Source organism: Agelaius phoeniceus, chromosome 3 (genome assembly GCF_051311805.1).
Source record: "Agelaius phoeniceus isolate bAgePho1 chromosome 3, bAgePho1.hap1, whole genome shotgun sequence".
Lineage (NCBI taxonomy): Eukaryota > Metazoa > Chordata > Aves > Passeriformes > Icteridae > Agelaius > Agelaius phoeniceus.
In genome coordinates, this window is record NC_135267.1 from 114,898,694 (window position 1) to 114,912,182 (window position 13,489).

Consider the following 13,489-nt stretch of genomic DNA (forward strand, 5'->3'; position numbering starts at 1 on the left):
GTAACACAACACCAAGGCCTAAGTCCAGAGAGAGAAAGCAGAATTGATGGGAATAATGGAATTAGTAATTGGACAATGCTGCACATCATGGACGTTTTATGGCACTGCTTTTCCAGGCTAATCCTGAACAGACTGATGGATGTGCTTACTTTAAACAAGCACATCAAGTGAGGGTAGATGGGTCACTGCAAATATCAGAAAAACCTGAGTTTGGGTGAGGGAAGGGAGTTAAAGGTATTAAGGAATATAAAGGTTGGCCCAGGCTTTCCCAAAGTGCTGAGCAGACTGGCTGCACAATGCCCATCCTGCAGTGGGGGCTGGAAAAAAGCAAAAGGAGGAGGTGATGGCACACAAATGAGGGAATTCAGGGTGTCCCTCTCCCAGGGAGCCAATCTGTACATGGGTACCCTGGCTGGTACTTTTATTATCATGACCAAGGCTGTCAAAGCCCTCTATCTTCTGTGTAAATAGACTCTTACCACATCAGAGCTTTTCTCTGTAGTTGAATGGGATTATCATATTCCTGCTAGGATTTGTGGGTTGCAGTAAGAACTGTGGACAAGGCATTGCAGGAATTTGTCAGGAAACTATTGGATAATAGGTTTGGTATCAGGCTTTTAAAAAATGTCTCCACGAGCTGAGAACTGAACATCTCACTTGAAATTTAGGAATTTTAACCCAAAGACTGTATCTTACCTGCTTATGCATTGTTGAAAATCTGAGTGTGACCTCCTCAGTCTTTGGGCCTCTGTGTACCTCTCAGTGAAAATAGCCCTTTTCTGGTCTCTGCCCCTTCTTTCCTTCTATAAAATGGAGACAGTGGATATTCCTCCCCTTGGAGAGCACTGTGGAGGCTGGATACAGGGAGATGACTCTGACTATGACTCCATAACTTTAAGGTTACAGATGTTCTGAGGATAAATAGTGCCTTGAAGCAGTTGAATGTGTGCTGCTAATAATTAGTCCCTGCAATCTGGAATGTGCTGGAGCAGACAAGAGCCTGGGAGCAGTCAAAGGATGCTGTTCTCCTGAGCCCCTCCCAGCCAGTAGATTCTGTAGCACACAAGCAAACAGGCTCCCGCATAAAGTTCCATGGTGATGTGTGAATGGAGACCTGTGCCCATCAGAGCCCCTCTGGAGGCTGGGAACAAGGGATGGGATTGAAGGCAGCTGGCAAAGGGCTTTGCTGCCAGCACAAAGCAGGTGCAGCTGCTGATCACTTGTGCCCAGCACATGCCCCCGAGCAGGCACAAATCTTCACTATTGCTCTCTGTAGTTCTGCCTGCTCCTAAGAGGATATTCAAACATTGGAATGATAATGACCTGAGCAAACATGACTTTACAGAAGAAAATAAAATTGCAAGCATTCACTACCAAAGGCAAAGAAGTGTTAGAGAACCAGAATGCCTGATGATGCAATGGTTTTCATCCTGCAACTGAGCACAGAAAACCTTTTCATATGCCCTAAATCTGCAGCTACAATAAAGCCTTCATACACACAATCTGCTTACACAGAACGTCACGCTTGCCTTTATTTTATTTTAATTGCAAAACATTATCCAGTTTCACTGCTAAAATATGCACTTCTTAAGACAATATGCGTAACTTTATTTTATCCTCCATTTTGCTTGACGTCATCTCTGCAGTGATGAAATTATAAGCTCTTGAAGTGGACCATCTGTGACGCAGCCATTTCCCTTTCTTGTGGGAGAACACCCTCACCTCATTGTCTTCCTAACAAGACTTATATAATTAAAAAATCCCACTTTGTTCCAAATCTTCTGACCAGAAGCGTTGGCATCCCTGTCTCTTCATTGCTTAAACATGTAAGCCTGTACCACCAAAACAAGTAGGAACTTTGCCACTGTCTTTGAGACAAGATTGAGCCGTAGGATCCCAGATATTTGAGATGATTATTAACCTAATATTTAACCCCAAACAATTGCAGTGACTAACCCTTAGTGCCTTTACTTGAAGGTTTTGCAGGAACTTACAAGTGAGGGTCAGCATGATCATCTCATTTCCATGGTGAGAAAACCAAAAGTAAAGTAAAAGGACACTCCTATTACTGGGAAGAGAACTGGGATCTTCTGAATCAGCTCAGGGCCTACTGAATTGCCCTAGTCTGTGACTATTCCCACTGCATGGAATTAAACATGCATCAGTGGTGGCAGTGCCTCGGAATCTGTCCAGTGATGATTTGTTTGTTCACCAGGCTGTACCGAGGTGTTGTGGCACTTTCACCTCTTCATGATAAAAGCCACAGGTCAAATGCTGGATTTTGAAATCTGGAACTTTGCAGCATCAAAGGAAAAAACACTTTAAAAAAATGGGTTATTATCTTAGCCTCCCCTTTTCCTCTTTCACCAGTAATTTTACTACAGATTGTAGGAATTTGTCTTGCAGTTTCAAAGCTGCACAGCCACGTGAACTGATTTCTGCAGCTTGTATTTGCAGATGTAACAAAGCTGGGAGCAACTGCTATCGTTCACTAGCAGTGGAGACATACTGGAAATTGAGAAAATCCTGGGTCTGCATTGTATTTCCTGATAAATTCCAATTTCCCTGCCACTATGATGGAAAGCAAGCTGAGATTTGATGAAATTGAGACTCACTGTGAAACAGAGCAACAGCTTTGAAGAGCTGCCAGATTTCAGCAAAGGTGAATAAAAAAGAAATAGACATTTCTGAATAAGCTGCCTTTCCTCTCTTCAAAAGCAAATCACCTTCTTGTAAATTGTCTTCTCAGGTGAGAATCCATCCTTCACAGAACAGGAGACAGGCTGTGCAGCAGAGCCAGTTGATAGATGTTAAAAGACAAACCACCAAAAGGCAAATGTGTCTTTGGAAAACAGTATTAAGTAATATTTTAAGGAATGGCCACACATCATATTCACAGAAATGCCAGCAGGAAGCACAGCTCAGGAAAAGAAAAGCTTTCAGATAATCTCTACCCATTATGAAGGCAAAACCTCAACATCACTAGCACATCTTAACTCATTTTTGGCCGTCGCCCTGCTCACATTTGATGCTGCACCGTGTATACGTTTCAGACTTCAGCACAGACTTTTATCAAGAGCTTTATTCACTGGAACGTGCAAAATCCATTTTAAAAAAGCTCACTACCATTAATATTTCATATCTCACATACTTATCATATCCAGGGGACAGTGGTCTAAAGTGGGAATCTCAGAAATGCTCCGCGTTGGTCACATGGGGCTGCTGCTGCTGCCAGTAGTAAATGTTGAGTATCACCGTGCACGGAGTGATGCAAGTGTTTCTGCAGGCTTGTGTCTCTAACTAGACCAGAATTTAGGCCATTTTGTTAAGGATTGCAAGCTGTGATCACAGACCCCAGGGAGCCTTTCTCATCCAGGTCCTCCAGCTGAAGTCTCCTGCCCACAGCCACCAGCAGTGCTAGTTGCAGTGTAACCAAGTTGGAAAAAAAGACACTACATTGTGGCAGTGTATAAATGTGATTTTGTACAGGATTTGTAAGAGAAAATTCTGGGGGGAGAAAATATTTTCTTCTTTCCTCTCTCCCCTGAAAAAAGGACTCTCTCCTTGTTGTAAAAGGTGTCCTTATTTGGATACTTTTTCACCCTTTTACTAAGAAAACCCAACAACACCTGAAGTTGATAGCTATCAGCTGTGTTTGGGTCTTAGCAAGGAACACCTGGATCTGAAACATTAGCAGCAGGTGCCACTAATTGAGTACTTACTGGCTAAACACCTGCCCCCACCCCCCCACCCCCCCCCAAAAAAAAAAAAAGACAAAAAAAGGAGTGCATGTGGTAAAGAAGAAAAAATGAATCAGTGTAGTTTGGGGGGCAGAAGTGAAATTTCACAAAGGAGATTAACAAATATGCACAGTCAGCTTTACTAACGCGGGTCTTTTCAGTGTAAATGGTGGCTTGTCTCTCTGGCAGGGCTTGGGCTGAAGAGCAGGATTGCTCTTGAAATAACTCTGTAAAATGCAATGACATTGTGGGAGCCCATCTCATTGGGGCTGGATATTTAGCTGATGTACTACTGAACTCCTGATTTTCACAGAGCTTGTGAGGAATTTCAGCTGCAGGAAATGCAGGGGTTGAGCTTTAGTTTCTTTATCTCAAGTGAGCTGCTGCACAGCTCTAGGAGTGGGAAGGGGACAAGGGCTGGTTTGTGGAGCTGGGAGTCTGGGTGGGCACGTCCAGGTGTGTTTGCCTCCAATTCATGAGGCAATTCTCCAATTCTCTCTGTAATCATGGAGATGCTTCTCAGCTGGTGAGCTCAGGTGTGCTGGCTTGGGGTGGAGCAGGCAACCCACAGCCCCAGCAGAATTTAGGCAGTTTTTGTGCTGAGGAGACATGGATCACAACCAAACCTTCAGAGATAACGCTTTTTAACCTTTTCCTCTATATTTCAGGATACTGCCTCAACGGAGCTGCATCTGTCTTGGTGAGAAATCTTTCTGTGGAGAAGGTGGGGGGCCATGGCTGAGGTTCTGCTGTGGGTGGGTACCAGTGCACTCAGGGAACGTGCTATAGGTGTTTCAGTGCTGTTTTTTGGGCCCTTAAGGAAATGGATAGGAAGGCAGAGCTGCTGCCCAGCAGCTCCAGATTAAAATAGATTGAGACATGACAAAGTATAAAGGCAAGGTGTTTTATGGCCAAGAGAAGTGTCTGAGAGCTTTTCATACTTAAAATCAGAGAGGGGCAAACTTACAAGACCCTGTTGATATCAGATCAGCGTGCATGCAGGTCTTCAGAGCAACCACAAAGGCATTTCTCCCTTCTAAGGCTCATTATCCTAATACAGAGAGCTCCTGGAGATAACGCTGTCCTGGGCATACAGTAGAGCCTCTGCTCCAGGCACAGGCAGTAAGTGTTGAGGCAAGAAATGACTTTTTCCTGGCATGACCCACTAAGATTGAACTGGAATGGCAATTAGAAGTTGAAGTGCTCATTTAATGTCAGTGATGTGTAAACTACGATGCCATTGTTATTTTAGTGCTGATTTACATAATTGGCATACCCTGAAGTCACACTGCACGAACTTTCAGTTCATGCTAAAGACTTGCAGGAAGTCATAAAATTAAACATTATCTGCACTGGAATGCAAGGGAAAAAGAACTCAACTTTTGAGGGATTGCACCTTGCTCGGTGTCCCCTCTCCCGCTGTGTGCACGGTGGTGAGTGAGAATCAGGTTAGCGAGTGTGGGGAGCTGCTGGCATGGAGGAGCTTTAGCAGCTCTTTAATTACTCTGCTGCAGTTCTGGGGCGGTTTGTTTTGCTGCTGTGTACCTCCCTGGGTGAGCTCCTCATCCTGCAGGGACGTTTCACGGGAATGGCTGGAGTCGTGATAGGGAAGCCAAGGGAAGAGGGTCCGCAGGGAGGAATTGTTCCAGCCCAAATGTGCTGAATTCCTGTCTCAAATCGGTGTTCTTGCTACACTAAGAAGTAGCGAGATGGAGGGGAAAGGCCGCTCCCAAAGGAGGAGCTGGTAATGGAGCTGTCTCAGTTGTTATTGCTTTCAGTCCTCCTCCACAGTAATTCAAGGTGTCACAGGCTGGCTGTGCCTTTTGCAAATGAAGCCCCTGAGAGATATTGGGAAGAGGAGGTGGAGCACAGAGCACTTGCCTTGCCGGGAAGGCAGCAGGACCCCGGCTAATGATGGTGTGCCGGTGGCTTTGGCTTTGATGAGGACCCTAAATTGCTAGGTGTCACATACCTATGCAAGGGCCTGGCCCTACCGCAGAGCCCAGGCAGACAAACAAGAGATGGGGCAAAGGACACAGCCCTGCTCGCGAGTTACTCGTTGTACCAGGAGATTTGCCAGCGTCAGGAAGGGGATCGAGGGATGCAGTTGGGACTGGGAGCACAGTGGCGCTGAGCACGGATCCGCCTTCTCCGCCCGTGCCACCGCCGTCCTGCTCCCTGGGCGATGTCACAGCTGTCGAGGCTGCAGCCCGGGGAGCCCCGGCCCCGCGGCGAGCGCGGCTCAGCCCCGGGGCAGGTGCGGGGCCGCCGTTCGGGGCCGGGCGATCCGCCGCCGTTCTACCACTGGAGGGCAGCCACATCTTAAAAAAAACCACCCGGCCCAACCCCTCCGCCGCCCGCACGGGGCTGAGCCCGCATCGGATGCGCCGCGGCAGCGCTGCGGGAGGAGACTTCTCCCGAGTCCGGGCGCTTCTCTTTCGGAGAGGAGAGCGAGGAAACCCCCAGATTTCCAGCCCTCGCCCCCGGCTCGGGCAGCGAGCTCCACGCTCTGGTGGGGGGAGGAAAGTAACTAAGTGCACATATGTATTTTTTAAGTAGTTCTAAAGCACCGGGATTCTCCCGGTACCTTACGTGACCTTCGCACCTTACCACCCCGCCAGTCCGGGGCACGGCGTTAATCCGATTTGCGGCGGCGGAGCGCTCGGGCTGTACAATGGGTCATTGTTCGACCCGGCCCGGTCCCGCTCCGCCACTGCCGCCCGGAGCGGGACCGGGCGGGCCGAGGGTCTCCCCGCATCGGATCAGCCGCCGGTAGCAGAGTTTAACGGGACAGCCGCCCGCCCCATCCCTCGCCCCGGCGGCACTGCGACCCGGGCGCGGGCGGCAGCCGCGGCGAGGGAGGGAGCGGGCGAGGGAGGAGGGAGGGAAGGAGCGAGGGAGGGAGGCGGCGTCTCCTTTAAAAGCCGTGCGGGGCCGCAGCCCGCTCCCACAGGGCGGCTGTGATTGGCGCGGGCCCCCGAGCCTCCGGGGTCGTGACATCGCCGCGCAACAAAAAGCCCCGGCGGCGGCGGCGGCGGGCGGCCACCCCCGGCCATGGTGCGGTGCGGGGCCGGCGGGGAGCCCGGCGCGGTGCCCTAGCGCGGCCGCTCCACGCGGGACGGCGGCGGGCGGCTCCCCACCCCTTTTTTTTTTTTTTTCTTTTTTTTTTTTTCCTCTTTTATTTACCCTCCTCCCTCCTTTTTCCTTTCTTTTTTAAGGGAGCGGAGACAAGTCAAGCTTCATCTTGATGTTGCTGCTGGAGTCTCGGTAAATGTCCATCTGTCTGATGAGCGTGATGCAAAGGACATTTTTGAAAAGGAGCCTTTTAACTCCGTAGACACGTAGGGACCCATTCACGGGCAGGCACACACACGCGAGGAGGAGGAAGAAGAAGGAGCAACTTCACGATCGCTGCTTTTAAAAGGGAGAAGCTTTTTCCCTGGCTGGGACTTGTCTTCTGCCTCCTCAACCAGCTGCTAAAAGTATGTTTCCGAGGCGGACTGCACTTCAGGGAACTTCTATTTTCTGCTCGGCAGCTGTAGAGGAGCAGCAGCGAAGTTTGGAGTAACACCAAGTGATGCGGGAAAAACACCCCGAGAGCAGAAAACCCTCCTGCAGACACAACCCCTGCTGCTGCACACAGGTATAGCTCCGGCGGTCGCAGATCCGCTGAAAGCCTTCTCCGCAGGATGACTCCGTGGGCCACGGCGGAGGTGCTAGCGCTCTGGAAGAGAGAGGGGGGACGGGACACTAATCATAACGATTATTACTGCTATAATAATCCAGCCCAAAGTTTCACGGGGGAGAATGTCATCCTGTGGGTTTGGCTAAGGACGTAGCAGGATATGTACTTTCCTCCTTCCCCTTCTTCCACTCCGCTAAGGGAAAGCAGCTCTCCTTTTCCCTCCGCTGAGGGAAGCGGCTGCCCTGCCGCGGGGGAAGCGGAGCCGGCCCCGAGCCCCCGCGGCTCGGCTCAGCGGGGTGTGTGGGGGGAAGCCCGGGGGTCGGGACCGGGAGCGCAGAGGGGCGCTGGCTTTGCTGGGCAAAAGCAGCACCTCCCTTTCCCTTCCCGGTGAGCGGTGCCGGCCGCGGCGGCGGGAGGCCCGGCCCGGCCCGGCCCGGCGCACACCTGCGCCCCGGCCCCGGCGGTGCCCCTGGCCGCGTCCCCTCCTCCCCTTCACCTCCGCGCTCCTTTGTTGCGGAGCGCCCCGCTCCGCTCCCCCGTCCCGCCTCGCTCCCTTTGATCTCCTGCCACGGGGATTTCGGTGCCGCTGCGCACCTGAAGCGGCCCCTCGGGGGGCTCCGCCGGCCGGTCCGCGGCGGGGGCTCCGCCGGCCATGGCCCGGTGCTGGGGTGGGTCCCACCTGCGGACCGTCCCCACCCGTCCCCCCCCCACTCCCCCGGCGCGGTGTCCGCGCTGACTGGCTCCCATCGCCTCCTCCTCCTCCTCCGCGCAGGTTGATCATGGTTGCCGTGACCCGCTCGCTCCTGGCGCTGCTGCTCTGCCAGGCGCTGCTGGGCGGCGCGGCCGGGCTCATGCCGGAGGTGGGTCGGCGGCGCTTCAGCGAGCCGGGCCGCGCCGCCTCGGCCGCGCAGCGCCCCGAGGACCTGCTCAGCGAGTTCGAGCTGCGCCTGCTCCACATGTTCGGGCTGAAGCGGCGGCCCAGCCCCGGCAAGGACGTCGTCATCCCGCCCTACATGCTGGACCTCTACCGCCTGCACGCGGGGCAGCAGCTGGGGCAGCCGGCGGCGCTGGGCTTCCCGCTGGAGCGGGCGGCCAGCCGCGCCAACACCGTCCGCAGCTTCCACCACGAAGGTACGGGCGGGCGAGGGCTCCGCGGGCTGCGGGAGCGGAGGGGAGGGCAGGGCCGGAGGAGGAGCGGGGGGCGGATTCCTGCCGCCGGTACCGCGGGGTTCGCGCAGCGCATCTCCCGGCCGGGTGCGCTGCCCGACGGGCTCTGCCGCGGAGCTCTTGCTCTGCCAGCTCCCTTCTTCCCGCTCTCCGTCCGCCGGGCCGCTCCCGGTTTATTGAATTTTCCCGCTAAACCAGCGCGACTCCGCGTTAAGCGTTCACACAGGTCGCTGCTGTCCCGCGAGGCTAGAAAGCGGGGAAGGCTCCCTAACGCGCGGCTGAGCCGGGCCGCTGCGGAGGTTTCTAATCCCTGTCTAATCCCCGTGAGAGATCAGTGAAACAATCAGCCGCGACATCCTGGGGGCTGCCGTCGAGGAGCGCTGCAGCCCGAGCCGCCCGGGCTCACCAAAGCCCCGTGGCCGCGCTTGGCTCTCACCTGCGAGGCCTCCAGCAGCTCCTCCCCGCCGGCAGCCCCCCGAGGCAGCGGTTCTCGGGGGCAGACCCTCGCTCCGCAGCCGGGGGCGTTTCCCATCCCCCGTGGCCGAGGCAGCGGCTGTGGCATTTCCCGGGCCCGTAGGGCGCGTGTCGCTCACGTGCTTTTTTTGGGAAGGTTTCCCCAGGTTGTAATTGCTCCTGGCTGCGGCTCTCCGGTGCTGCCATGCAGTGGCCCCGCTGCTAAAGTAATGAAAATTCATTTTCCCGCTGCTTTTAGAGTGAAGCTGTGTCAAGAAAAGATATTAATTAGTTTTTAAGTTTCTCAAAGGCGGCGGCGGCCTCTGAGAGGTGGATGTGCTGTTTAGCGGAAAGCCTTATCGTGAGGAAGATGAATGGTGCAATCTAACCTCTCCTCATCCACCTTTCCCTACATGGGAAGTAAAAACCTGGCAGCTAATGGGGAAAAGCCAGCACGTGGGTCATTCATGTTAAACTCAATGATTGTCGGCAAGGGGCTGAGGGAGAGAGGAGTTAAAAGGGCGAAGTTGATAAGGTTTAGGCAAATGTAAAAATCTGCAGTTTGAAGTCGTCGTACAATTGCAGCAAAAGCAGATTCTGATAGAAAATCAGCGTTGTAATTTTTTAAAATTTTGTTAGAAAATCAGTGTGATTCCCATTTTTTCACTGACTTCTCACTGCATTAGTGATTTCTTGAGAGCAGAAGTTTGTCTTGTGACCATTCAAAAATATTTGCATATTAGCAAATACTGGTCTGGTCCTGAAATACCATAAGGCTGAGATTTACCTTATACAAAAATTTGTACTGGATTCAAAGGGGAATGGTTACACCACTAAGACTTGCTAATAGCAGGTTTGGCTCCCCCTTAGAAGGTATTTTTTTTTTCCCTTCAGTGTGTTTAGCACCAAAGTTAAAAACCATAAGAGAGTTTTATTTTGGGAAATACTTAACTTCTTAATGTCTGTAGCAATAATGTACTTAGCAAGGTATATTGTAGGTAGGTATATTGTACTCCTTCTGAAGCTCCATTCTCTTGTTACTCAAAGGTGGGAATGGCCCAGAGTTTAGTGACTCCTTGAATGTTTGGTTTCGGTGGTTTTATAAACTTCTTGTTTGGAGGTGACTTTGTTTCATTATCTATTTTCCATCTAGCCCTATTTCAGCAGCTGAATCTTTCTGCTGCTCTTTATGGCCCTTTTGGGTAAATACTGGGGCGTGCTATGTAAAGTACCATTATGGATGCTGATATGTGATTTGTGTGTGATTAAACACACAAAAATTCATACATTAAGATTTTTAGGTCACCTAAATTGCAGAGTAATGTTTTTCAGAATGGAGTTTAAGGGTTTGCTGTTAGAGCTGTATTCTTAAAAAAAAATAGAAATGCAACAGTTATCCAAAGTCCTCCATCAGTTTTAATAATTCCCTGGTGCTTGAGTTTTTCATTCATGTCCTCGAAGTCCAAATTAATTCTGTATACTTCTTGCTTCTAATGATAACTACCTGGAAGGCAAAGGCCACCAGGATCCAATCCAATGTGTAACAATGAATGAAGCTTTTTTAACTTCATGCTATACATGCTTGCACAAACAAACAAGGGACACAGTATTTTCTGCCTGAAAGTCTTTCAGGTCTTGTGTGTCACGTATGGTAGCTGTCATTTGAAAGCTGCCATCAGCAGACAGTCTTAAGGGGTTTGATTGTTTGTCTCAGTTTCTGATTTTTTCCTTTTCTCTCTTTTTTTATTTTCCCTGTTTAATCAAATTAGAAGTTTTGGAAGAACTGCCAGAAACGAGTGGGAAAACAGCACGGCGTTTCTTCTTTAATTTAACTTCCATCCCTAGTGAGGAATCTATCACCTCCGCTGAACTCCAGATTTTTCGGAAACAGGTGCACGGAGCCTTTGAGAACAACAGCAGCTACCATCACCGTATTAATATTTATGAAATTATAAAGCCAGCCACAGCCACCTCTAAGGACCCTGTCACAAGACTTTTGGACACCAGGTTGGTGCATCATAATGCAAGTAAATGGGAAAGTTTTGATGTAACGCCAGCTGTTTTGAGGTGGATTGCACATGGACAACCTAATCATGGGTTTGTGGTAGAGGTGGTTCACTTGGACAAAGAGAACAGTGCCTCCAAGAGGCACGTTAGGATTAGCAGGTCTTTACATCAGGATGAAGATAGCTGGTCTCAGCTCAGGCCATTGTTAGTGACGTTTGGGCATGATGGCAAGGGACACCCGCTCCATAAAAGAGAAAAGCGTCAAGCGAAACACAAACAGCGTAAACGCCACAAATACAGTTGCAAAAGGCACCCGTTGTATGTGGACTTCAATGATGTGGGGTGGAATGACTGGATTGTGGCCCCGCCGGGGTATAGTGCCTTTTACTGCCACGGGGAATGTCCCTTCCCACTGGCAGATCACCTAAACTCAACAAACCATGCCATTGTTCAGACTTTGGTCAATTCAGTGAATTCCAAAATCCCCAAGGCTTGCTGTGTGCCGACAGAACTGAGTGCTATTTCCATGCTCTACCTTGATGAAAATGAAAAAGTTGTATTAAAGAACTATCAAGATATGGTTGTGGAGGGTTGTGGGTGCCGCTAACACAGCAAATATATTAGACAAATGCAAAAAAAAATAGCTGACACTTTAATATTTCCCAATGAAGACTTTATTTATGTAATGAAATGGAAAGAAAAAAAACACAACTATTTTGAAAATATATTTATGTCTACAAAAAAGTTGGGAAAACAAATATTTTAATCAGAGAAATATTCCTTTAAAGATTTTAAATGTATTTTAGTTGTACATTTTATATGGGTTTAACCCCAGCACATGAAGTATAATGGTCAGATTCTTATTTTGTATTTATTTACTATTATAACCACTTTTTAGAAAAATAGCTAATTTGTATTTATATGTAATCAAAAAAGAAAAAAATATAGGGTTTGTACATAATTTTCCAAAATTGTAGCTGTTTCAATTGTGTGTATTTAAGTTGAAAAGAATACATGGAAGGTTACTATGGCAAAGTGCATAGCACATTTGCTTTCTGCTGTGCTACTGTTAAGGTCACAAGTTCAAGTCCAGAAAAAAGTGGATAATCCACTCTGCTGACTTTCAAGATTATATTGTACAATTCTCAGGAATGCTGCAGGGTGGGCTGTCCAATCCATGAGAACTGGCATCCTCTTTAGGTGGAACATTTGGATAAGAACCAGACATTGCTGATCTAGTATAAATACTGCTATTCCCAACTAATTTGCAGTGTGAATATAAGGGCCAATAGAAATCCTATGGGAGGTGGGGGTGGGGGAAGACTGAATCCTTTCTAGACCTACAGAAAAGTGAATGTTTGATGTTTCCTTTAAAAGTCCTTCCTTTAAAAGTCCTGGCCAAATATGAAATAATAAAAACTAAAATGTCACCTTTTTTTTTGTGATTATCTATGCTAAAGAGGAATACTTACCTAATTTGTACCGGCCCTTGTCTTTAACAGTTGGAAAAGCCTTGCATACTTCCTCACCTCAGATGAGAGCTCACTTCTGTGGAGTGTTACAGTGAAATTAATCTGCAATTTTTGCCCTACATGCAGCAAGCTGTTGTCATATGCAGCCTCCTCTCTAACCTCAGCTGATGGTTTTGCTGTTTGGCAGATTAGCCTCTCTTCATTTCCAGGGTTTTGTGTTGGAAACCATTTTTTTTTTCCTTCCCAAATGTTTAAATCTATTTCGGATAATAAACCATAGAATTCTGATATTTCTTTCTGAGAAGTCCAGTCTGTAAGAAAAAATGGTTCACTTGTGCAGTCATCACAACTTGTGCTTGCATCATCTTGCTGGTTTTTAAATCCTTCATGTAAGGGGCAAAGTGGGATTTGCAGTAGGCAAACGGAGCATTAAAGCTGATCCTGATTGTGCCTGTTGCATGTCCCACACCTGGTGTGGCAGGCAGAGCCTGGGGGTGTTGTGTGAAAGTTGTGCTGGAACAGGAGAGCAGAAAGGAGCTTAAATCAGCTTCTGGGTCATCCCCTTGAGCTCTGTTGTGGGTCCAGTTCTGCATTTGGTGAGCTTTGGCTACACTTCCTGAAGCCATGTGTGCCACGGGCCCTGTAGGGATCTCTCTAAGTCAGCTGTGGGAATCTCTGATTTGGGTCTCCTGATGTTTTGTTAATGAACTCCTCTTTTTTTGTCCTGGCCCTGTCCTCCTTTTGTTACCAAAATTATCTGGATTGCAGCAATGGTACTGACTAGATGGGTTGATGAGAAAGGCCAACCTGGTGATGTCTTACAGGTCCTCTTGTAGAGCAATCCTTTACTGCTGTTCATCACAAAAAGCAGAGAACAGGAGAGAAAAACTAATTGCCTGTTGGCTGCTTCTGGTTTTTTTCTTGTGAGCTTAAAAATCTCTTGGGCTGTAAGGCTCTGTGGTGAG

The 13,489-nt window shown here is 49.2% G+C and overlaps 1 protein-coding gene across 1 annotated transcript in view; it reads left to right on the forward strand.

Moving 5' to 3' along the window:
• BMP2 (bone morphogenetic protein 2) overlaps positions 1–12,482 on the forward strand; it is a 217,242-nt gene extending 204,760 nt beyond the window's left edge. Inside the window, exons 6-9 of the mRNA XM_077176286.1 lie at positions 4,409–4,495; positions 6,959–7,383; positions 8,198–8,556; positions 10,815–12,482. Coding sequence (XP_077032401.1) covers positions 8,205–8,556; positions 10,815–11,659 — 1,197 coding nt within the window. The 5' untranslated portion in view covers positions 4,409–4,495; positions 6,959–7,383; positions 8,198–8,204 and the 3' untranslated portion in view covers positions 11,660–12,482. The remainder of the gene's footprint in view (positions 1–4,408; positions 4,496–6,958; positions 7,384–8,197; positions 8,557–10,814) is intronic.
• Positions 12,483–13,489: the final 1,007 nt, after the last annotated feature.